Source organism: Abramis brama (assembly GCF_963993115.1).
Source record: "Abramis brama genome assembly, chromosome: 25".
In the NCBI taxonomy this organism is placed as follows: domain Eukaryota; kingdom Metazoa; phylum Chordata; class Actinopteri; order Cypriniformes; family Leuciscidae; genus Abramis; species Abramis brama.
Window position 1 is genome coordinate 23,455,514 of NC_139987.1, and position 23,730 is coordinate 23,479,243.

General features: G+C 37.8%; 1 protein-coding gene and 1 long non-coding RNA gene across 5 annotated transcripts in view; one reads left to right on the forward strand and one right to left on the reverse strand.

Moving 5' to 3' along the window:
* LOC311076053 overlaps positions 1–19,134 on the reverse strand; it is a 46,511-nt gene extending 27,377 nt beyond the window's left edge. The window contains exon 1 of the long non-coding RNA XR_014604610.1: positions 16,275–19,134. This is a non-coding gene — a long non-coding RNA (uncharacterized lncRNA). The remainder of the gene's footprint in view (positions 1–16,274) is intronic.
* xrcc4 (X-ray repair complementing defective repair in Chinese hamster cells 4) overlaps positions 1–23,730 on the forward strand; it is a 36,387-nt gene that overhangs the window by 2,190 nt on the left and 10,467 nt on the right. Inside the window, exons 2-6 of one of the 4 annotated variants that reach the window (XM_084103893.1) lie at positions 2,833–2,904; positions 3,002–3,195; positions 15,938–16,104; positions 19,146–19,295; positions 20,885–21,030. In XM_084103893.1, the coding sequence (XP_083960019.1) occupies positions 3,037–3,195; positions 15,938–16,104; positions 19,146–19,295; positions 20,885–21,030 (622 nt within the window). In that variant the 5' untranslated portion in view covers positions 2,833–2,904; positions 3,002–3,036. Of the gene's footprint in view, positions 1–2,761; positions 2,905–3,001; positions 3,196–15,937; positions 16,105–19,145; positions 19,296–20,884; positions 21,031–23,730 lie in introns of all 4 variants that reach the window. The other 3 variants (XM_084103891.1, XM_084103892.1, XM_084103894.1) reach the window with 3 other exon arrangements.

The following is a 23,730-nucleotide window of genomic DNA, read 5'->3' on the forward strand; positions in this document are numbered from 1 at the left end:
ATTTCCCCAAAGAAGAAACAAATATTTTTAATAATATTATTAATAATATATTTTTTTTTATTTCGATTTTTGGGTGAAACCCAGATATTTCTTCATGATTTTCACTCTTGAGATACTTCATTTAGCTTCCACAGCTGTGCAGGAAAGAAGAGACAGTAAAAAAAAAAATTGTGCATATTTCATGAGAAGAGATTGTCAGTGTAGAATGTCAGTCTTGTTTAGACAAGAGGGTTTTGTTGAGTTACTCGTGACCATCTGTGATGGAGCGCTTTAGAGTGGAATGTTTCTTAATTACACCTCAGTCAGTGTCGTTCACAAGCTCTCACATATATTATTAAGAAACCAATAATCTCTTATGACTGGTAGTGTGAGTTTGACCTAGACCTTCATGATTATAAGTTTTTGTTTTTGTCCATTTTAAAATAGTACAGGCTCACAGGCATTTCAAACAAATGCTGTTCTTATGAACTTTCTATTCATCAAAGAATTTTGAAAAAATAGAATAGGTTTGTACAAAATTATTAAGCAGCACAACTGTTTTCAACATTTACTATAACAATAAATGTTTCTTGAGCTGTAAATCAGCATAAAAATTTACCTTGGGTCAAGTAACCCAGCATTTTTTAGAGTGTAGCGTATGTATTTCCATAATTATTCTCTCACAAAGCCAGCAGCAACCCAAGAATATACTCTAACAGCTGGACTAGGTTTTCATCCACCTATTTTTATGCAATTTTTGGGATAGTGCATAAATAAACGCTGGATGGAAATCCCAAGATGTGCATAAATTCTAAAAATGTGCATAAAAAAACGTATGCGCTCAGTTGAGGCAGATAAAAAAAAATTCCGACAAAAAGACATTCGCATAAACTACGATGGACACATGTTTACCGAATAAATCCCTTGATGCGCAACAAAAAAGTCATGTGACTGCCTCAACAGATCATGTGATCAGAAAAGTGGGACAGCATAACTGGACTAACCAGCGAACAATTTCATCGCACAGCATCTCGAATGTTGATTTGATCATTCTGAAATGCCTGAGACAAAGTCTGTCATAAAAATGTTTGGGGATAATTCGTCCCAGAACCGTCTCGCACGATTGTCTTCCCAAACAGCAGGCATCCGCCTCTGTACACAAAAAAATAACATGACAGTATTAACGATGAGGTTTAAAGAACCACAGTGGCTTCCTCAATTGCAGAAACTTCTGTTTTTATTACAGATATTTTGCACCAATTTCCCAGGAAGTGACAATTTTGTTCTCTTGAACACATGGGATGGAAACAGGGTTTTATGCGATATTTCACAGTCAAATTCACAACTTTGGATGGAAACATAGCTTGTGACATTCATTGTTTTGCGTTCTCTTCTTCCGTTATCACGATGGCCCCCACCTAATTCCTTATCTTCTTTCATTCCCAAATCCTATGTATGGAAAGTGACTTGAGATCTGCTTCACCACCTTCTAGAAGACCAGCTTTATTCTCATCCGCCATTACCCAAGCCAGCCAGACGCCGCTGGAAAGATAGCGGCCGAGTCACACAGAAATAGTTGCTTGCATGTTGGGAATATGGCACATAAATTTTTTTTTGTTTGGATGAAACAGGGCTGTGCATAAATGTTTGGGTAATCAGCTTGAACTTCTTGAGAACTGAGCCACATCCGAACGTTCCACCCTGACCCTGTCTTGGCTTCTCAGCCACATCTTAAGAGAATTCTTTGTCTTATTTGTCAAAGCCGCCTTCTCATATTCTTATAGGCTGCATCTGTCATTACCGAGGACGAAAAATCACCTCTGTGCAGATGTTACTGTAGCTAATGAATGGCTGTCCTGTTCCCTTGGTTCTTCAGATACGGCGAGTCAACGACCCCCGCTGTTCCTTTACATTGGCCTAAAGTCACGTCAAAAATAGCAACAATTTGGTTAGTGATGTGTGACGGGAGGGAAACAGATGTAGACTGTTCACTCAGGGTTTTGGACACGTTGCTTATCAGTTTGACAAGCAAGCTAAAGTCAGTCAACACAGATATACTGCATGTTGTCCTTCACCTTTCCCCTCGCCGCTGCACATTGTCAGCTCTGACCTGAGAGGTCAGATGTTTCTCACACATCACTCTCTGGATATTGCTGACTGCTGTAAGGTCTGCATCCATCTGGTAATGGCCGACCAGTATCTAGAAAGCAGGTTTGGCTGGTGACTAGGCAATAGGCATTCAATGGATTTTGCAGGGAGTTCGACAAGTTTTCTGACCTTTGCATGGTCATTTTTTGACTAATTTATTCAAGTTTTTAGCTTCTATCAAGAGTATCGCACTTTCAAAATCTTACACACTTTTTACCTAAATAGGTTTTTCACAAGAACTCAGTACTGCAGATTCAGTCTGTGACTATACTGATATTTTTAAATTAATATGTACAATATATGTACAAAAAAATAGTTAAATAGAATAATCCAATGTGCTGCTAAACTATTGTATACATGACCAATAACTAATTGGCATTAGATTATCATTCTTATAATTTGACTTAAACTACGAGACATTGCAGTTCCTCAATATGTATGAGATGTAAAAAAAATTCAAATTAACCATATATTTTAAACAATATACTTACTTGTAATTATCAATGCAGATACTTTTGAAGTTGTTGAATTATGTCTGTTCATTTTCACAGATGTAATGAATGTTATGTACTGTCATAATTGTTTTTTTGTGTCTCAGCTCTGTGTGATGTTATTATGGTCATGTTTTCTGCAGGTGTCGTAGCACTAGCGTGCGTCAGATCTCCATTTCCTCTGAGCCTCATCGCATTTTCTTTCTCAAGCTAGAGTGGGCTGAGGATCTCGGATCCGGCTTCATAATCCTTCTGTCCGATGCCGTCTCTGCGTGGAGTGGTGAAGGTAGGAAGTCAAATGATCACATTTAAATGACATCGACATCTTTCAAAACTGCTTTTGGTTTCAAACCACATGCCCTTTGCTGGGGTTGATTGGTTAGTTTCAGAGGAGGACGTGTCCCGTGAAGCTCAGGAGATGGAGCTGGAGCGAGAGCGGTATGTTGGTGACCTGCACCTGGCTTTGACCGGAGAGGGCCCGGCTGCGGAGGGGGAGTACAACTTCCAGCTGACACCTGAGATACCCAGAAGCCCCCGGCTGCAGCTGTCTTATGAGAAGGTGCAGAACGACATCTCGGTGAGTGGCACGCAGGACAGAGTGATGTAATAGTCTCACTGATTGACACGCGCTTGCCCAGTGTGCAGACAGGGTTCAAAATGAACACTCGCAGAGCGGAGCAGCAGATGCAAAAAGTTGGCCGGACTTTTGATTAAAATATTCCCCAATATAATAAATGCGGAGCGAAATCCAGTATATGACACAAAGTCACAAAAATGAAATAATTCCATTGCAATAAAGATAAAAGTATATTTCTGAATAAAAATAAAGTCAAAAACTTACTTACTTATTGGCTGGTAAGAGCTTTTTATGTGAGGTAACTTTTTCTCAATGTCTGTCTGTCTGTGTCCATCTATCTATCTATCTATCTATCTATCTATCTATCTATCTATCTATCTATCTATCCATCTATCCATCATCTATCCATCTATCCATCATCCATCCGTCTATCCGTCCATCCATCCATCATCTATCCATCTATCCATCCATCCATCATCTATCCATCATCTATCCATCCATCCATCATCTATCCATCATCTATCCATCATCTATCCATCATCTATCCATCTATCCATCCATCCATCCATCCATCAATCTATCCATCATCTATCCATCCATCCATCCATCCGTCCATCCGTCCGTCCATCCATCCATCCATCCATCATCTATCCATCTATCCATCCATCCATCATCTATCCATCCATCCATCCATCCGTCCATCCGTCCGTCCATCCATCCATCCATCCATCATCTATCCATCCATCCATCATCTATCCATCCATCCATCATCTATCCATCATCTATCCATCCATCCATCATCTATCCATCTATCCATCTATCCATCATCTATCCATCTATCATCATCTATCCATCCATCCATCCATCCAAAAAACATTTTTAAAATGTATTTATTTCTAATTTTAGATGGATAGATAGATAGATAGATAGATAGATAGATAGATAGATAGATGTCAGGTTCTGCAAGAGAGAGGACCCAGACGCAGAACGAGCGTGAAGGGAAGTTTTATTAACAATACTGTAGACAGGGCACGACAAGGGGAGTGAAGCGTGAAACAGTTCAAACAGTAGGCAGGGCAGATGACACGACGACAGACAGGAAGTATGATCACTGAAACCAGAACTGGGGTGACAAAGAGCTTGAAGACTCCAGAGGAAGAGGCAGCATCAGGTGGAATGATGGTGTGGAACACAAACAGGAACACAAGGAACCGGAGGCTAGTTGATCTCTTCAATGTGAAAGGTGTTACAGTCTAACTGTCAGACAGTTGGGGTCAATGGCCAGTAAACCTCAGGATACAAGGCAGGGCAGGAACAAACACAAGACTCACAATGAACAAGAAAAGACAAGATAAACAGACAAGGCACAAGAGTATAATTAAATAGGCAAATAAAGGATTAAAAGTAAAACAGAACAAAAACTAGAGGAAAAGAAAAGAGCTTGAAATAAAACAAAAGAACTTGCAATCAAAAAGATAAATAAAACAAAATAACAAACTAATAGGGAGTTAGAAACTGGAGATGTTAACCTAGAGAAAAAACAAAACCTAACTATAACAAGACTCGAAGGAAAAAGCAAAAGGATACACTACTGCAAGAAACGATCAAATACTCAACAAGAACAGGAACTAGGTTTAACCATACAAAGGCAAACAAGACTATACCACAAATCACACAAAACAAACCAGCAAAGACATGAGGGAAAGAAGCACAATATAAAGGGACCAGAACACATGAGGATCAGGTGAGCACAATTAGTGAAACGAAGGCAAGACGTGGACTAAACAAGGGGGCGTGGTAACAGGAAACAAGGAGGCAGGACAAAAGGAGAACATGGCAAACACAAACAAAGACAGAGCCATGTGCTCAGACACAAGACAAACAAGGAAACATTAAACTGACAAAACAGACAAGACTGTCAGGGCGGGACCCTGACAGACAGATAGATAGATAGATAGATAGATAGATAGATAGATAGATAGATAGATAGATAGATAGATAGATAGATAGATATTTTTATACATAAATATGTAATATGTAAATATGTATCATTCTTTTGCTTGTTCATGCTCTTGTTCTTTCGTTGTTCGTTCCTACATCCCTCTCCTCCATCGGTCTCGTTCCTCTATGGGAACACATCTGTTTCATGGATGAGGGAAGCACTGCGCGATTTCAGCTTGCTTAAGGCTCTACTGCACTCGTGATTGGCCAAAATCACTCTCAACACTTAACCATTCCCAGAGAACTACTGCTCTTTATGTCGAGCTTTAAAGGAGGTTCCCCTCGTTTGATCTCTTGCCAAGCTCAAGGGTGCCAAGAACTCCAGTGTCTGGGAAGTCTTCGCTAAACTCTAACGTCAATACATAGATCACCAACCGGATCCAAGTATGTTTTTTTCACTCTACTGCATTTGTTAATGTTAAATTTATCCATCATTTCCATCTGTGTAGTGTGAATGTAGCAGAAACGGTCTGTTTGTAGTGCAATTGTGCGGCATAATTATTGAAGCCTGGAGAAAGATGAATCTCACATAAGGTTTGCTTTGTCTAAAACGGGTCTCAGGAGAGAATTCCTTCACTCTGAACGTCTCGTTTCGAATTCAGACCTGTCTTACATTGAAGCCAATTTTGCATGCTCATTATTAATGGATTAAGTGGGGGAGCCCCTTTAACATGAGATGTTTTCAAGTAGTATTGGAGATGGACAGATGCGCTATATATATATATTTGGATAGACAGGGCTCCAGACTGTGACCTTTTTTCTTGCCGGTGCAACAAAATGTTGTTAGAAGTCACACTCGTGCCACCACCACGTTGCCCAACTGATAAGTGCTGCTATTTCTGTTGCATATGAAAAACATTAAAACGAAATGAAAGTGGAACGAAACCGCGCTTCTCGTTTGAGACATTTTAATTCGCAGCATTAATAATAATATTGCTGCGAGATCTAGTGAGAAGCATTCAAATTCGGTTCAAAATTCTTCCCTAATAAACCATAGATATGATATCATACCATATAGCGCTGACATGGAAACCAGGAGAAACACTGTGCTATGAGTAAACAGGTTATAGAAAGCTTTTCAATCGACAAATCACCAACATTCACCATGGATTTAACGTTGCAATGCTAATTGTAGCCATGCTATTGTGGAAGAAATAGTCGAATGTTTTTACATTATTCATTTCAGGGTTCGTACAACCTTTTGAGAGTGAAATTCAAGCATTTTTTAATGCTTTTTTTAAGCATCCAATTTAAATGTTATTTTCAATGTGATGATCAAAAATAAAAATATATTTTTTATTTATTTAAACAGTTTTTACATGTTACCGTTGTTAATAAAAGTGAATTTTTATCTGCATCTCAACTCAAGCTAAGTGCTTTACTGTCAAATGTGCTAATAAACATGTAATATTAAAAGTTATTGCACTTATTAATGCAAAATAATAGTCATTTTATTATTAAATTACCTTTATGATTAAAAATCCCCCCCAGCGCCACCAAATCAGGCGCTGGCGCCACCATCTGTAGGACTTAGCGGCACCAGTGCTACTGCTCTCAAATGGTAGCCTGGAGCTCTGATAGAGATATATCATAGACACCTAACACCCTGGCCATTCACATTCATTTGGCAGTAAATACATGATCATTTGCACTTTATCCTTTATCCACTTTACATTTCTTACACGCTACTGTTCAAACTTTTGGGGTTGGTAAGTTTTTTCAAAGAAGCCTCTCATGTTCACAAAGTCTGCATTTATTTGGTAAAAACACAGTAAAAACAGTGATTTTGGGAAACATTATTATTATGCAAAATAAAACAATTTATAAAAAAGTTAATTAAGTATTTTAAAATGTAATTTATGCAAAGCTGAATTTTCAGCATCATTACTCCAGTCTTCAGTGTCACATGATCCTTCAGAAATCATTCTAATATCAAGACACATTTCTTCTTATTATTATTATTATCAATGATGAAAACAGTTGTGCTGCTTAATATTTTTATGGAAACTGCGAAACTTATTTTTTCAGGATTCTTTAATGAATAGAAAGTTCAAAAGAACAGCATTTATTTGAATTAGAATTTTTTTGGAACTTTGATCAATTGAATGAAGGCCGGAGCAAAAGCACAACAATATGGAAATTATTTTGATAAAAATTATAATGAAATAGACTGTGTTGGAAAATGTAAATGTCTCCTGAATTTTGATGGCTAAATGGTATTTCTGTCCTGTCCCTCTCAGAACAGACTTTTGGCCCATTTTTGGGTCGTGACCCTCCAGTTAAAAACTTATGGATAAAGAGTGCAAATGTCTTGTAGTTTAAGTTGTTTTGTAGGCTTGAAAATCTGGTAAAATTGTTAAATTATCTGTTATTTTCTTAAATTTCACTAACAGCCTATTGCTCAACTCTACAGACGTAATCATGTAATTTTCAACATTAAGTTATTTCTCTTTTCTTTCTCGTTTTTGCTGTCACAGCAGAGGTGACTAATGGAAATGGCAAGTGTCTATTTGGGAAAAGGGAACCTGACCCTCGGCAGGAGAGGGAAGTTTGGCCAAATGCGTAATTTTGTGTGAAAGAGTCGTCATTAGGTTGCTTGTTGACATTTGTGTGGACTTGTGTAACACTGAATATTGCTATAACAACCTGCGGTAATGATAGCAGTATTATTGTTACAAAAGTGACACCAAAAATCGATATCAAATAATATTCATCTGCGAATCCTGAACTGTATCGTGATTTCCACTAAAATATTAAGCAGCTGTTCATATTATCAGCATATTCCAATGATTTCTGAAGGATCATGTGACTCTGAAGACTGGAGTCATGATGCTGAAAATTCAGCTTTGATCACAGGAATAAATTACGTTTACAATTTTCAATTGTAATAATATTTTTACTGATCAAATGGATCAAAAGTTCTTTAAAAACTTTAACGTTAAACCGACCCCAAACTTTTGAGCTGTGGTGTATTATGTTTAAGTGCACTGAACTGTGGTTATGAATTAGGCTAACAGAAAGCTCCAGCTGTCCTCTTCTTGACTTTTGAGTGTGTTTAGGGCTTCTGTAGCTTCCCACAAGCATGTCTGAGCTCCCACGCTATAGTTTATCCATTATTATGCTCTTGAGTAAAGCTGTTTTGGACATTTGATGGTTCTCTGCTTTCTTGGCTCCAAGTACGCCTTAAAAATCTGGACCAGCGCTCGGTGTTATTGTGCCAGTGTTAGGTTTTAGTAAATATTTGAGGTAATTAATGGACTGCTGAGACACAAGCGTTCTGTTTGATATTAAATATGACCATATCAAACAGCTTTTATCATGGCGGTGCTCTTAAAAGTCATCAACCAAGTTTTTATTTTTAGCCGTAAAGGCGAGCTAAGCTCTGCAAGCAAGACTAAGGCGAGCAAACCCCTAATATAAGTATTAAACTTTTTTTGTACTTCAGACATGAATGATTCGTCAAATCTCGCAGCTTTTTGCTCCTGAAGGGAAGTTACTTTCTAAGTAACGACAGACTGTTATTTGTTTGAGGTTTTCTTCAAGCTTCCAGTGTGGTGGTAAGACACAGCTGCAGTGTTCTTCAGTGCAATAGCTGACAGAAAACCCTTAAAGAGTCCCGTGCAAATGTTCAGGTTTGGGGTTTGGAAAAGCAGGTGTTTGGCCTGCCAGGACAGCTCTGACACAAGCGTTTGAAGACGGCACTTTCATTACAGTAACCCTCTAAAGACGTACGGACACCCTGACTTCTGTTTCCTAAAGCATGTATTACTTCTTCACAGATGTTCCTTACCGGTGGGCCGAAATACAAACAACAGCCGAGGTCGCACGTCTTGATGACATAGTGGTATTCCTACAATGTCAAAAGGATATTACACATTTCACTAATGGTTGGCCAAAATTGAAAAAAAAATATGGTAAATGTCTATAATAAATCATTAAAGGGCCATATCATGGTAAACTGTTTTTATTGCTCTTTTTAAATAGTTCAATATACTATACACAATATGAAATATACTAGACTTTAACAATAACAACCAAATCTACACTGAAAAATAAGCTGCAAATATGGTACAAAAATCATTGTGGTCAAAATCATGAGCTATATATATATATATATTTATATATATATATATATATATATATATATATATATAAAACTATTTTAAATATAAAAACATATATTTAACCATATATTATTTATGAAAATGATGTTTATTAGTGTTAAAGAAAGTGACTACAAAACATACACACACACTGTTTGGAATAATCAAGATTAAATAATCAAGATAATAAAATATTTTTTAAAATAAGTCTCTTATGCTCACCAAGGCTGCATTTATTTGATCAAAAATACAGTAAAAACAGTGATATTGTGAAATATTATTACAATTTAAAATAACTGTTAACTATTTCTATTTATTTTAAAGAATAATTTATTCTTGTGATGCAAAGCTGAATTTTTAGCATCATTACTCCAGTCTTCAGTGTCACATGATCTTTCAGAAATCATTCTAATGAGATGTATAACAACATACCTGTATAATTACTAATACACAACGTAATTAGCTTATATAATATATTTGTATATTGCTTTTTTATAATTTATCAAAAAATTTGGTTTATTAGTGTTATAGAAATTTATTACAAAACATTGCCTTTTTCGGTTAAAAACAGATGTGCAGTGATGTAAACGCTTTGATGAAAGAACATCAGTTCCCATGACCGCTGCCAGGAGCACATTTTCCTAACGGAGTTGGTCCTGTAGCTCTTATCGTGCCGTGATAGGGCACACGGCCGCTCCGAGGTGGCATGAGGTTAGGTTGGTGAGGAAATAAGGATCTGGTTTAAATTGAACAACCATGTGCTTAAATGCTTACATCTGTACTGAAGTATTTGATTTTTGGAGTTTCTCATGGTTTCTCAGACAGATACTAGTGCCAAATTAAAAATGATATGATCCGGTTTACTCAAATAATCCAGCAAGTAAACAGCAAACATGAGGGATTTTAAATGTTTCCATGGGTTGGGTCTCAATGCCTCCACATCTTTGTAAATGCTGTAATTGTTATCAGACCCACGTTAAGGGGGACTGCTTTTTTTTTGCTCTTGTTTCCTTCGCTGTTAATTGTTTAGCACTTCTCATGTGTTGACGCTGAAGCGAGTCTTTTTGTGGCACATGTGGAAGCGCTCCTGGCAGCGCGTGGAAGATCACAGCTGTAAACTAGCTTGACACTGATGCTCTGCATCCCTGAGCCGGGCTACACAAACTCTTACCCAACACATGTGGATGTGTTTAAACTGAGCCGTCATCAAGTAAACGGTTCTCTTCAGAGTGACACCGTTGAGAATTGCTTACAAAAAAATGTTATGTTTATTAGTCCATTTCTTGATAATAGTATGTATTATTTTCTAATGTACTGGTATTTAAAATAATTTAATTTCACTATACATACAGTATATATATATGCATGCAGTGGTGTTCTGAAATAAGGAGGCAAATTCCTCTTTTTTGTGTGTGTGTGTGTATGTGTATAAATCATAGTTACAGTGAAAGTGTTGGACTTAATGTCACATTTTCCTGGTTAAATAAACATTACTTTACATTACATCAAAAAATAAATAAATAAAAGAAACCAAATACAATTTTATTTTTTAACAATTTGATTAATTTTCTATTTATTAAAACCAAGTACAAATCTAATCAAGTAGTGTTTTTAGGCATTTTGACATTTATTCCAAAATAATAACTAAAGGCAGTAACAATTTAAACAATATATGATGTTCAGCTGTCCTTTTTAATAGTCAGTTTATTTTCGGATCATCAGTCATCAATCTCGGTAAACACTCACAGACACGGAGATGTAGCTTTAACTTCACCGAGCTGATTGATCACTGAAAACCCCCACATTTATCATGTTTTCAGGCCACTTCAAGTTTGATTTTGGCAAGACATAAAGTGGTGATATCTAAGTAGCTGAGCTGTTTACTTACTTTTTAATTAGTTTTCCCATCAACGCCATCATTTTGTTCATTCTCGATCACGCACGAAAACAAGAGGCGGGATTTATCACACAAACCAATTGTATCCAATCATAACCAATCATATCCAATAACAGCGCAATGGGAGGGACTTTCCTAGCCTGGATGCCAGCCGAACTTAGCCCCGCCCACAACATTTTTAGGTCAGGAAGTCACATTCTGACTAGGATCTGAGTATGACGACGTCAGGCTAGGACTTTCCCCTATTCATTCTCAGTTACCCCCCACTAAACCCACCGCACGCTTTAGCCATTCACACCGAGCGCGTTTTTCCATTCCGCCCTACTTTTCCTTTGTTTTTCAATATAAACACACACTAGACGGACGTCTTTTGCGACGTCAGTTGCGCTCGCATCTTTTGCACACTGCATTCTTAAAATGCGACGCTCAAGTTAAAATTAGTTAAACCTATCCTAACTTTACCTGCAGGTGTCGCCATTGGACAGTGTTACTTTAGAAAAATGAGTGATTCGTACACTTTTTAATGTCATATTTTGTAACATTTGAGCTTTTTTTATTTTTGTAATATGGATTATTTTCTCATCCAATTCTTTGAGGAGGCACTGCCACCCTCGCCTCCTCTGAGGAAACACCCCTGATATATTAATGTGCAATTTAATATATGGCATTAAATATGAAATATGAAATCTCTATTTTATCTACTGCTGACCTAAAAGTGCCCTGCAAAGCCGTCTTTGCTCATAGTTTCACTGGAAGTTGAGTGATGCACATTTTTAAAATTTTCATGTGACTTTTGTATTTGAAACTTTGGGAGGTCCGGAGCACTCTGTGTGTGGTAGTGTGTCTGTGGCACCTAGAAAACGAGTGTTCCCACAGGGACAAACGAAGATCGGTTCCCAGCGTCCTCGCGGGGATATGATGGCATCTGCTCTGGGTTCTGCCGGCCACTTGACTGATTGCAGAGATGAAACCGTCTAATACTTTCCAGACCATCCAGCCATGTTCAGAAACAAAGCTGGCTCTGTTGAGAGGTCACTCTTAGTCACTCTTTTGGGGGAACATTTCGTTTCCTTAACTCCGCTGGATTACGGTCATGTTTACCTCACGTCCGTCATCAAACCCACCAGTATTCCTCATTTGAAGGGGGTGTGTTCTACTCTGCTTCTTTTTCAGCCTTTTTTAATTCCCTGAAACACCTTGATTGTAGTCTTGAGTTTTCTCCAGGAACGAACGCATCACAATATTACGCATTAAAATAATTCCCGTCCAAGGCATACGCAAAAAAAACCCAACCAATCATAGTACACTGCTCTTTTCAGAAGGAGGGGCTTCATAGAGACAGGAACTAAACAGAGCGTTACTGACAGACTGGAAAGAGAGGAGCTGCAACAATAGGCGCGTTTCCATTACAGATTTGCACAAAACATTTGCGATTTTTGTTTTTCTAAATGTCGACAAAAAACGATTCCGAATTGGTGTTTCCATTAACCGATGTTTTGCGACTAAAACTTAATTTTTTCCTCTTGCAATAAGTAAAATCATTCCAAAAACCATGGCAACGGACGTTGGTAGGTTTATGTACTATATCTCAGCCACTGCACTAGCCATTATTATTAATCAAAGGAGATGTATGTGCGTGTTCCAAGCATTAATGGTAAGGAACGACCCTTATTATACTTGAGCGGCACATATGAGGTGTTTCTGGGTGTTTCTCCCTCATATCTGCTGCGAGGTCTTGATTGTGGCATTTATTTGAGGTTTAGAATCCATTATTCCTGTAATTCTTTTGTCTTATATGAATTTAATAAAGAACTCAGTCTCATATTCTGTCCAAACACACCGTGTCATCTACGTCAGGTGACCTGTAAATGCGCAAAAACTGTTTCCATTGCAGTTTTGCGAAATATTTCTTTTTCGAACTGCCTGAAAAACCACCTCATGCGAGCGGGAAAACTTTTTTGCGATAAATGGGAGTTTTTGCGAAAATGACGTGTTTCCATTGGGCGTATTTTCAGTTAGCAATTTCAATTTGCGCAATTTGAAGGGTAATGGAAACGCGGCTAATGTCAAATATGTGAAAAAGAATGTGTTTTTTGAACATTCAAGCATGAAAACCTATTCTAGTAGATAATATTACTATCTATTTGTATTAATAATATTAATACAAAAAGTATTACTCTTGACTTCAGCTCTAAAGTTTGGCTGCCTTCTCATGTATTGTGTGATATAAATAAAATATCATTCAACTAGACAAATTGCTTTTATTTATATGTGTATATATATAACGCCACTTCTTAGTCATAAAAGTTTTAATAGCAATTCAACTTATATCTGTGTCTCCAGAGTTTGGCTTCTCAATGTGAGATCAGATGAATCAGTTCTCTCCAGGTTCGGTACACAGAACTGTCCAAACAAGCTCTCTGAGACGTGGAAGATCTTAGCTCATCATTTAAAGGCCTCAGTGTGAGTGTTGCTCGCTGGTACGTCAGATTCTGGCTGGAAAAGGTTCCATGTTGGATCTCTGGTTTACTGCTTGGTAAATGTGACAGTTGCATCAGAGCTGGTGTTTGATCTTGCGTTCTGTGTAGAATGAAAAATCTGAGTGGTATGGTGAGGAACAGCTCTTCCGAAATTAAAATTAAAAACATTTCGTCATTTATTTCGTCATGCATATCTTTCCAAATCCATTTCACTTTCTTCTGTGGAAAAATGCACAAAAACACCATAAAAGGAGTCCGAATGACTTGTGTGTTGGAATCTAAAAGTCTTCAAAAGCAATTTGGTAGTAAAAAAATAAATTAAGGAGATTTGATAAGTGTAACTTTTAATCTGTTCATCACACGTAGCATTTCTTTGACAAGCACGAGTAGAATTGACTACTTTTACAATACTTTGTGTTGCTTTTTCCCCTTTTTTTGAGCTTGACAGCATCCATCCTCATCGGCTTTCATTGTATTTGAGCTTCCAGGAAATCCTTCTAAACTTCTCCTTTAATGTTCAGTGGAAGAAAGAAAGTATTACAGGTTTTGAATGACATGAGGGTGAGTAAATGATGGAATGACGAATGTTAATTTTGGGGTGTGAAATGGTACCTGAAATGTTCTCAAGGAAACAATCAATGACCCATTGTGCCTTTAATCAAGACTCTTAACTTCCCATTTCTCCAAGATGATTGTTCCTGCAAGTGCTTTATAAGTCAAGTGTGTGCTTAATGACTACATACAGTTCTAGAGTCGTGCACAACAAGGCCATAAAGATTTGCTTGATTGTTCCCACTGTCTTTTGCTTAGAGCTGTCAAGATCAAGAGTCATTTATAGTACACAAGCGTTTGATTAAGAGACAGTCTCAGTAGGTTTACGGCAGAAACTTCATTGTGTTCTCAGGTCTCTGTGAGGTCTGTTATCTTCAGCGCTCTTGTCACCCTTATCATTCACAGACTGGCACACTAGAGGCCGAGTGCCCGTCCCTCATGTATGCTGTCAGTTCATCTATTTGAGGATCAGAGACTCGCTGTCGCTCATTGGCTCTCGCCACAGCGGTTGGCTTGTCTTATCGGAGAGAGAGTCCTGGCTGGAAGTCTCTGTGTTTGTCCAGGTGGTTGACAGAGTTGGGCAGTAAATCCCTATAGCGTGAATTGAGTTTTTCAATTGTATAATTCAAAAGCATTATATTCACTATCCACCCACATTTGACTTTAAGGTTTTATCTGTGCTGAAATAGCACTGTGTCACACAATTTTTTGCTGTGAATATGTACCCATTCTATGTATTATTATGAGTAATTATTATATAATTATATTTATAATATTTTATGTACTATTTATATTTTTTAAAAATGTATATTTTTTTATTTTACTTTTCATTTAATTAATTATATTATTTATTCTAAATTTATTTTATTTAAATTTATTTTATATACTTATGTTTTATTTATATTTTTTTATTTTCTAATTATTAATTTACTTGCTGCTAATTCATGTATATACATATTTATTTATTTATCTTTTTAACTTTTTAATTATGTATTCATTTATTCATTAATAATTGTATTTATTTATTTTAATTATTTATGTATTTATGTATTTATTTAATTTATTTACTTATTCAAATATATATATTTTTTTGCTTATTTATTACTATTTATTTATTATTTACTTGTTATTAATTTATAGTATGTATATATTATATAAATATATAAACATATTTTCAATACAAAAAAATATTACATATAATGCTGCACGATTGTCTGCTTTCTGAAAGGAATTTTATGTAATAGAGGTGTGTATATTTGTGTACATTTTTTAGGAAATGTACCAAAAGTTAAAAAAATCTCAACTGTCCTTGTAAAGTCATGGGAATTTCTGTTTTATTTCTAAAATATTCAATGTGTTTGATATTACTGTAGTTCTGATTTCTGAGTGAATTTGTTCTTAGTTGTTCTTTTTCCAATGAATCAGTCAAAAGTAAGGATTGTCTGAATGCCATAGAAAGTAATGGAAATGTACTGATCATAAATAGTGAGAAACGCATGATGAAGTCGAGTACACTTTCAGCAGGTGTCTGAAGTGATGCGGTACATCACAACTCCGAACTCAACAAATAAATCTGGCTGTCTGTGGGCACAGTTCTCTCTTAGCCAATCTCCCTTGTGTCTACAGGCAGGATGCTAATGCTAATAGCTGATGGGCAGGTGTCTCCTCAGGTCTTCTATTATTAATCTCGCTCTCTCTTTATTTCTCAGTTCAGGCTCGGCGTGGTGGAGCTGCAGGCGGTGCCTGAGTCCACTGAAGTCATAAGGGAGCTCATTAGTCACGGCCTGGAGCAGAGCGCACGTCTACGGGCCAAAAACCAGCACCTGCTTGAGGAGAACCAGAAGCTGAGGAAAGAACAGGAACACATCACCAAAGAGTAGGTCCACACCATATCAATACTCCCAAACTCATTTAACTCTTACAATACTGTACAAACAGATGTTTGGAATAAAAAAACTTACATGTAAAATGGAGCTGTTCACTCTATATATATATATATATATTATATATATAATATACACTCACCTAAAGGATTATTAGGAACACCTGTTCAATTTCTCATTAATGCAATTATCTAATCAACCAATCACATGGCAGTTGCTTCAATGCATTTAGGGATGTGGTCCTGGTCAAGACAATCTCCTGAACTCCAAACTGAATGTCAGAATGGGAAAGAAAGGTGATTTAAGCAATTTTGAGCACGGCATGGTTGTTGGTGCCAGGCGGGCCGGTCTGAGTATTTCACAATCTGCTCAGTTACTGGGATTTTCACGCACAACCATTTCTAGGGTTTACAAAGAATGGTGTGAAAAGGGAAAAACATCCAGTATGCGGCAGTCCTGTGGGCGAAAATGCCTTGTTGATGCTAGAGGTCAGAGGAGAATGGGCCGACTGATTCAAGCTGATAGAAGAGCAACTTTGACTGAAATAACCACTCGTTACAACCGAGGTATGCAGCAAAGCATTTGTGAAGCCACAACACGCACAACCTTGAGGCGGATGGGCTACAACAGCAGAAGACCCCACCGGGTACCACTCATCTCCACTACAAATAGGAAAAAGAGGCTACAATTTGCACGAGCTCACCAAAATTGGACAGTTGAAGACTGGAAAAATGTTGCCTGGTCTGATGAGTCTTGATTTCTGTTGAGACATTCAGATGGTAGAGTCAGAATTTGGCGTAAACAGAATGAGAACATGGATCCATCATGCCTTGTTAACACTGTGCAGGCTGGTGGTGGTGGTGTAATGGTGTGGGGGATGTTTTCTTGGCACACTTTAGGTCCCTTAGTGCCAATTGGGCATCGTTTAAATGCCACGGCCTACCTGAGCATTGTTTCTGACCATGTCCATCCCTTTATGACCACCATGTACCCATCCTCTGATGGCTACTTCCAGCAGGATAATGCACCATGTCACAAAGCTCGAATCATTTCAAATTGGTTTCTGACAATGACAATGAGTTCACTGTACTAAAATGGCCCCCACAGTCACCAGATCTCAACCCAATAGAGCATCTTTGGGATGTGGTAGAACGGGAGCTTCGTGCTCTGGATGTGCATCCCACAAGTCTCCATCAACTGCAAGATGCTATCCTATCAATATGGGCCAACATTTCTAAAGAATGCTTTCAGCACCTTGTTGAATCAATGCCAGGTAGAATTAAGGCAGTTCTGAAGGCAAAAGGGGGTCAAACACAGTATTAGTATGGTGTTCCTAATAATCCTTTAGGTGAGTGTATATATAATATATATATAATATATGTATATGTCAAAATTAACGCATTAACACATGCAATTTTTTAACAGTTTAACATGTTAAAAATATTTAACGCAATTTACTCCGCATTATTTTTTCCCCATCATGCTTTGGCTAGCGTTACATTATGATCACGCTCTTATTCATGCAAATGCTTTTAAACAAGTGCGCCGAGACACAAAAGAGAACACAGTGCTGGTGTGCATCTGTGAATCTCCTGTCTGTGTGACGCATACAGGAATCGTGCGCACAGAAAGCCACTTCAGACAGCGCTTGCACGGACAAAAACAAACAAAATTATGCCAAAATGCCCGTTTTGTTTATCCACGCAAGCACAGTCTTAAGTCTTCATTTAAGTCTTAAATGAAAATGGGATCATGTGCGGCAGGTCTTAAAGTGACAGCAGCCTATTAAACCCACTGCTGTTTGTCATAAAAGGATTAGTTCACCTCAAAAAGAACATTTCCTGATCATTTACTTACCCCAATGCCATCCAAGATGTCCATGTCTTTCTTTCTTCAGTGGAAAAGAAATTAAGTTTTTTGAGGAAAACATTTCAGGATTTTTCTCTAAACAATGGAGTTTAATGGAAACCAGAATGTTGAAGTTCAAATCAATGCCGTTTCAAGTGCTTCAAAGGGCTCTGCACGATCCCAGCTGAAGAATGGGGTCTTATCTAACGAAACGATCGGTCATTTTCTAAAAAAAATTAAAATATATATACTTTGTATATACCACAATTGTTCGTCTTGTACTGGTCTGCGACGCGCAACATATTACGTCATCAAAAAATTTTCTGTAATTAATCACGATTAATATATATATATATTCTAATGATTTTTAGGTTTTAAAACTGTTATTTAAAACTAAATTATGATGTTTTGTTGCTTGAAACCTCGACTATCTTGTAAGTGGACTACAAAACGAGGAATATGCTCTTGATTTGTTTCTGGGGAACTAATTTCAAACACAATAGTGTGATTACACAAGCCCTTCACCTGTTCATGATTACATCTTCCTCATGTGTTCCCCTTTCCCCTTCTCATGATCTCCCATGATTCAGAATGAAAGACCATCTTGTTTGCATTTTTTAAACGTTACTAAGGAAGTCTGAATACACAAGAGGGCTTTAGTTTCTGTTTGCTGTGATACTCGTGTTAAAAGAGGAAACTATAGATATGTGAACACAGTCTATTTGGCTGATCTGGGGCACATGACGCATTCAGGATGAGTGGATTTTGCCGCACAAGGGAATGCTGGGCCAACCTGTTGAGAAGCTTATCTTTACTTTCTTTTCTTGTTCCCCATGTGCTTCAGTCTTTCCTCTCTGAGAAACAACAGCAGTGACATCACTGACTAGACTGTGCTGCCACACTTTCTAAAATCTCCCAAAACCAGAATTATAGGGAATTAGTATTGCTTCCCAACACTGACGGCACTTTATTGGCGTGTGTGTGTACTTAGCAAACAATTGCCACAGGTGTCTGAGTTCAAAGACGCTCTTAAAGTTTTCCATATTAAGTAATAGAGTGTTTATGCCACAAAAAAAAAAATCATGAGTAATAAAAACAACTCTCATAACTAAACATTTCCACGCGATCGGATGTCTGTGTGACCAAGGAGACTGTTTGGGTGTGTTGGTCTTTACCCTCTCCACAGGATGGAAAGATACGTCCAGGGAAAGGAGACGTTGGAGAGAGATCTGTACAGTCGCTTTGTGCTGGTCCTAAATGAGAAGAAAGCCAAACTCAGAGCCCTGCAGGAGAGAGTCAGAGAGCTAGAAGAATCTATAGAAGAGAATCGACTGAGGTAAAGATGTGTGCCAACTTTCATTATGATACAATACTCACGTTTTTTCAGTTCAACTTTTTCCTTCCCTTATTATGAAATGCCCGTTTCCTTAGGTAATCCCGTGATGATATTACATCGATGAATATCACTTCCAGTTTTGTGTTGAGCACATTTTCCCAGCTGCGCTTATAATTAGAATGTTTTGGTGTAAAACAAAACTTAAAATGACAGCAACAAGCTCTGTCCCTGTTGACAACTATAGCACGATAGAAACCTTAAAACGTTTAGGTACAAACCCAAGAAGGTTCAGTTCATCAGCATTGTGCTCTTGATTAAGACGCTTAAATAATAATTAAAGGAGTAGAGTCTGAAGGCCCGTTTACACCTAGCCTGGAAATCCAGACCTAAATCTGAAAGATTAATGGTCTGGTGTCGACTAATGAAAATCGGCCAGCTCGAGGGGCGGCACCAAGCATGCATTTGAAAATCTCACTGCACGCAATTGGATAACACTACGACCAATCACAACAATAAACCCCATACGCTTAGCTAGCGGTAGATTAGACTCTTGCCGTATCCGGTCGGCAAAAACGCCCTTCTTGCAAAGGAACGATTCGAGCGCCGTCTTCTGTTCCTCTTTTAGATAAAAAGCCAAGTCTAACTTGTTCATTGTAGCGGCCAAAGTCGTTTCAAACAACTGGTGTTCATCCATAGCCATCTTGCAATGTTTACTAATGACTTCGATGTCACAGCGCTGTCGTCATGTTTAGCTCGCCTCTGGCCCGCCTATATCAGATAACCTGATGTGATTGGTGCAGCTCAGATACAAGGGCATATTTAATGAGCATCATTACTAGACACCAGAGTAACTCGCTGAGCAAATTCAACTTGTGCTCTCGCGAGAACTCTGGATTTCCAGGGTAGTTTACACCAAGAACTATAACTATAAAGACTATATTAGTGTCCACACCAGCGCACGATATCGTTCTGTTTATTCTAAGCTCTTGCTTGTCTGTCGCTTTAAATGCTTGAGCTCTTTAAAGTAGGATGGATTCTGATTGGCTGTCAATGTTTTTATAGTTCATCAGCTGGATTAAATAGTTCTGAAAGTGATTTCAACGTACCGTTATAGTCACAGTTGTGGTGTGAACTCTGCTAGTCTTTTATATTTAGAACTATATCTTTATCGTTATCTTTATAGTTATCATCCTTGTTGTGAACAGGCCTGTTTTATATTTTAATATATTTTAGAATGTAATTTATTCCTTTGATCAAAGCTGAATTTTCAGCATCATTACTCCAGTCTTCAGAGTCACATGATGCTTCAGAAATCATTCTAATATGCTGATTTTCTTGCTCAAGAAACATTACTTTTTAATATCAAATTTAAATTTTGTGCAAACCGGGATAAATGTTTTTCAGGGTGAATAGAAACTTCAAAAGAGCAACATTAAAGCATACCTTACTGACCCCCAACTTTTGAATGGTTGTGAATATTAAAACAAATCACGGAAACTTCCCACCGAGTGCAGAACAGAACAAAATGTCAGAGAGTTCTTTCAATGCACTTGTCTTGTTAACATGTTGTACCTACTGTTTACTCTTAGAAAGAAGAAGGCAGAGAGTGAAGACCACAAGGCGGTCGAGACCGGGGCAGATAAGAGTCCTGGAGAAGAGAGCGATTACGGAGGGAGTACAGAAGACGAACAGGAGGCTGAACCCAGACGCCCTGACCCGAAGCCTCTTACACAAGGTGATTCTTCTAAAGGCTGGCACACACTAAAAAAAAATTAAAATGTGAGAGACCACAAACATGACGATAAAAAAAAAAAAATCATAGATTTAATGGTTTTGCTCCTCCAGTGTGTGGAGTGCTGACCAAGACACACACCCATTCACAAACAACCAAAGTCCCTACTGTGAACACGGGAAATCTCGCAAAACCTCTCGCGGTCAAACGTCACTTTAGAGTAGAGAGAAGAAATGGCGATAAAATTGTTCGGACTGAAATTTTTGTGTGACTTTACTTAGGATTGCCCAAAGGGGAGAATTGGGCGCAAAATCGGCTTAAAGGAATAAAAAAAATCATTTTTTCTATTCTTCCACTAAAACAAACAAACAAAACAAAAGCATATAGGTTAGGTTGTCATTTTCAGGTTGATGTTCTTCAGTGAACTACTCCTTTAAAGTTTTCAGAGCTACAATTTCAGATGCACGTGCCTCAAACGTTGTTTGTTTAAATGCAAATTACTGCTGAGATTTTCTCCGTCTGCTTTTAACAAAGTCTGTGATTAGTTTGTGTGGATTTGTGGAAATTCTCATTCTTCAGCTTAGTTGACTCGTTCTGAGTTGATTTGTTCTCAAGGCTCTGCAATATTGTGTTCATTGGGCATGTTTGCAAAGTTAACAAAGTTTAAAGTCAAACTAGATGAGCCTACAAACTGAATGTGTGCCCAGAACATCAACTGAAACTCATATTTTAATATAGTTTAGCAAAGTGTAGAGAATTTAGTGGAATTTCGTCCAAGAAAGTTCAGGTTGATGAATGACAATATGATGCTGATTTGATCTATAGTGACTCTGGCAAGCAGATGAAAGCTCAGCATCAACATCTTGACGTAGAGCTGGACAGAATGACAATACCATGCAATGGTAGAAATCGACAACAAAAAAAACATGACCGAATTCAGCAATGTCATCGAGACAGAACTAGCCAAGCAACATCTCAAATTGGTGCATTAATGTGGAATTCAACTTGTGTACGATTACAGGGTTGTGTATATCAAATATTGTACAATTTACGATTTGTATATTGGCTTTTTAAGATGTTATTATTACACATAGGTCTTTTCTGTGTGTGTTATACGATGTGAAGCAGCTGTTCTTAAACTGATATCAGTCTTGTTCATTTATAAATAATCTTATTTTTGGGTTGCATCCATCGGGTAGAGAAAATAATCAAATAAAATGGTGTATTTTTCATTTGTAAAGAATTTAATTCACTGGATTATCCATTATAGGCATCACTGCAAGGTTAATTAACCCATTTTTGTTAAAAATAGCTGTATTACATATATAGACTATGTCCGAAATCATCCCCTACACCCTTAAAAAGGGCTATTTGAGGGAACAGCCATTTGTATTCACATCGAGTGCACTCATTCAATCCCATAATGCACCGCAATAGCGAGTGTACAACCAATGTATGCTCAATGGCTAGAGAATACCCAAAATGCACTGTGAGAGTCGCGTGCTGAATGAATTCCCCCGTCTGACCAGAAGATGGCTGGTCCAATGTGGGTACAGCGTAATACCATACAGGTATAAATTCCTTTTTAATTTTTAAATTGTTTAATCTAGGTTTATACATAGTTTCTTTTCATCTTACTACTGGAGCTGCCGATTTGCTTAAGTTTCAGATGATTCACTCACTCGTTTTCATTCACTCCTTCAAGTGGACTAATGTAGGGAATAGTCAATGAGGGTATAGGGGGTGATTTCGGACACAGCCACAGTCAGTAACATAACACTTCTTATATTGTAGTATTTGTACCAGTAAAGAAATATTACAGTGTAAAGTAAAGGTGGGCTGAAGCAGCATATTAAACCTTTGAGCCAGAACTAAGACGGCATACAGGTTGTTCGTTCCCTTAGCCCTCCTTTGCATTTGTCAGTCAATAATTACTGAGCTATGACATCATCTCCTAGAATAGTTGTTCCTTGGCAACACCGTGAGCTTTTGGTGGATTTCGACATCGGGCTACTCAAAGACCGTATTTGGGGGCTTCAGGCCGTTGAGTCAGAGTTTTGAGGCACAGGAAGGGAAATGAGGTGGAGTCGCACACAATAATTTAGTCTGCGAGTTGCTCAATTTCTCTGTTTTCTCCCCTGTGTAAGCTCTGTGGAGTAAAAGTGAAAAGCTAGAAACCCCCTTCTTTATGGTCATGTGACCCTGTAAACAAGCTGAATTGTAATGTATGGTTGCTAGGTGTGAGCTTCTTTGGCTTGGTACCTCAGACGGAGCCATTTGGGCTTCAATTATTGTCCTTTCCCTTTCTCATCAAGCATGATGCAATGGTTTATGTTTCAGAGTGTGTGCTTGGTAATGTTTTTGTACTTAAAGAGTAGGAGTTGTAGCTTTAGTCTTTTTTCTCCACTATAAAGTTTACCATAAGGGTGCAGTACATGAAGCATAATTGAAAGAGTCTTTAATGTGGTTAGGATGTTTGTTGCACCAAATAACGTAAGTCAAACCCTCCCAGTTTCATAGTAATATCTGTCCACCAGTGTAAATTAAACTCATGTAGATGTAAACAACTTCCAGAAACAAGCATGGAAACATGTCTGGCAGTGCAAAAAGTCAATGGCACATGAGAATGGCTTCTAGAATAGGTGCTATTTGATTCTTTGCACTACACTGTCATTTCACATGAGACAGATGTTCTCCTGCTGT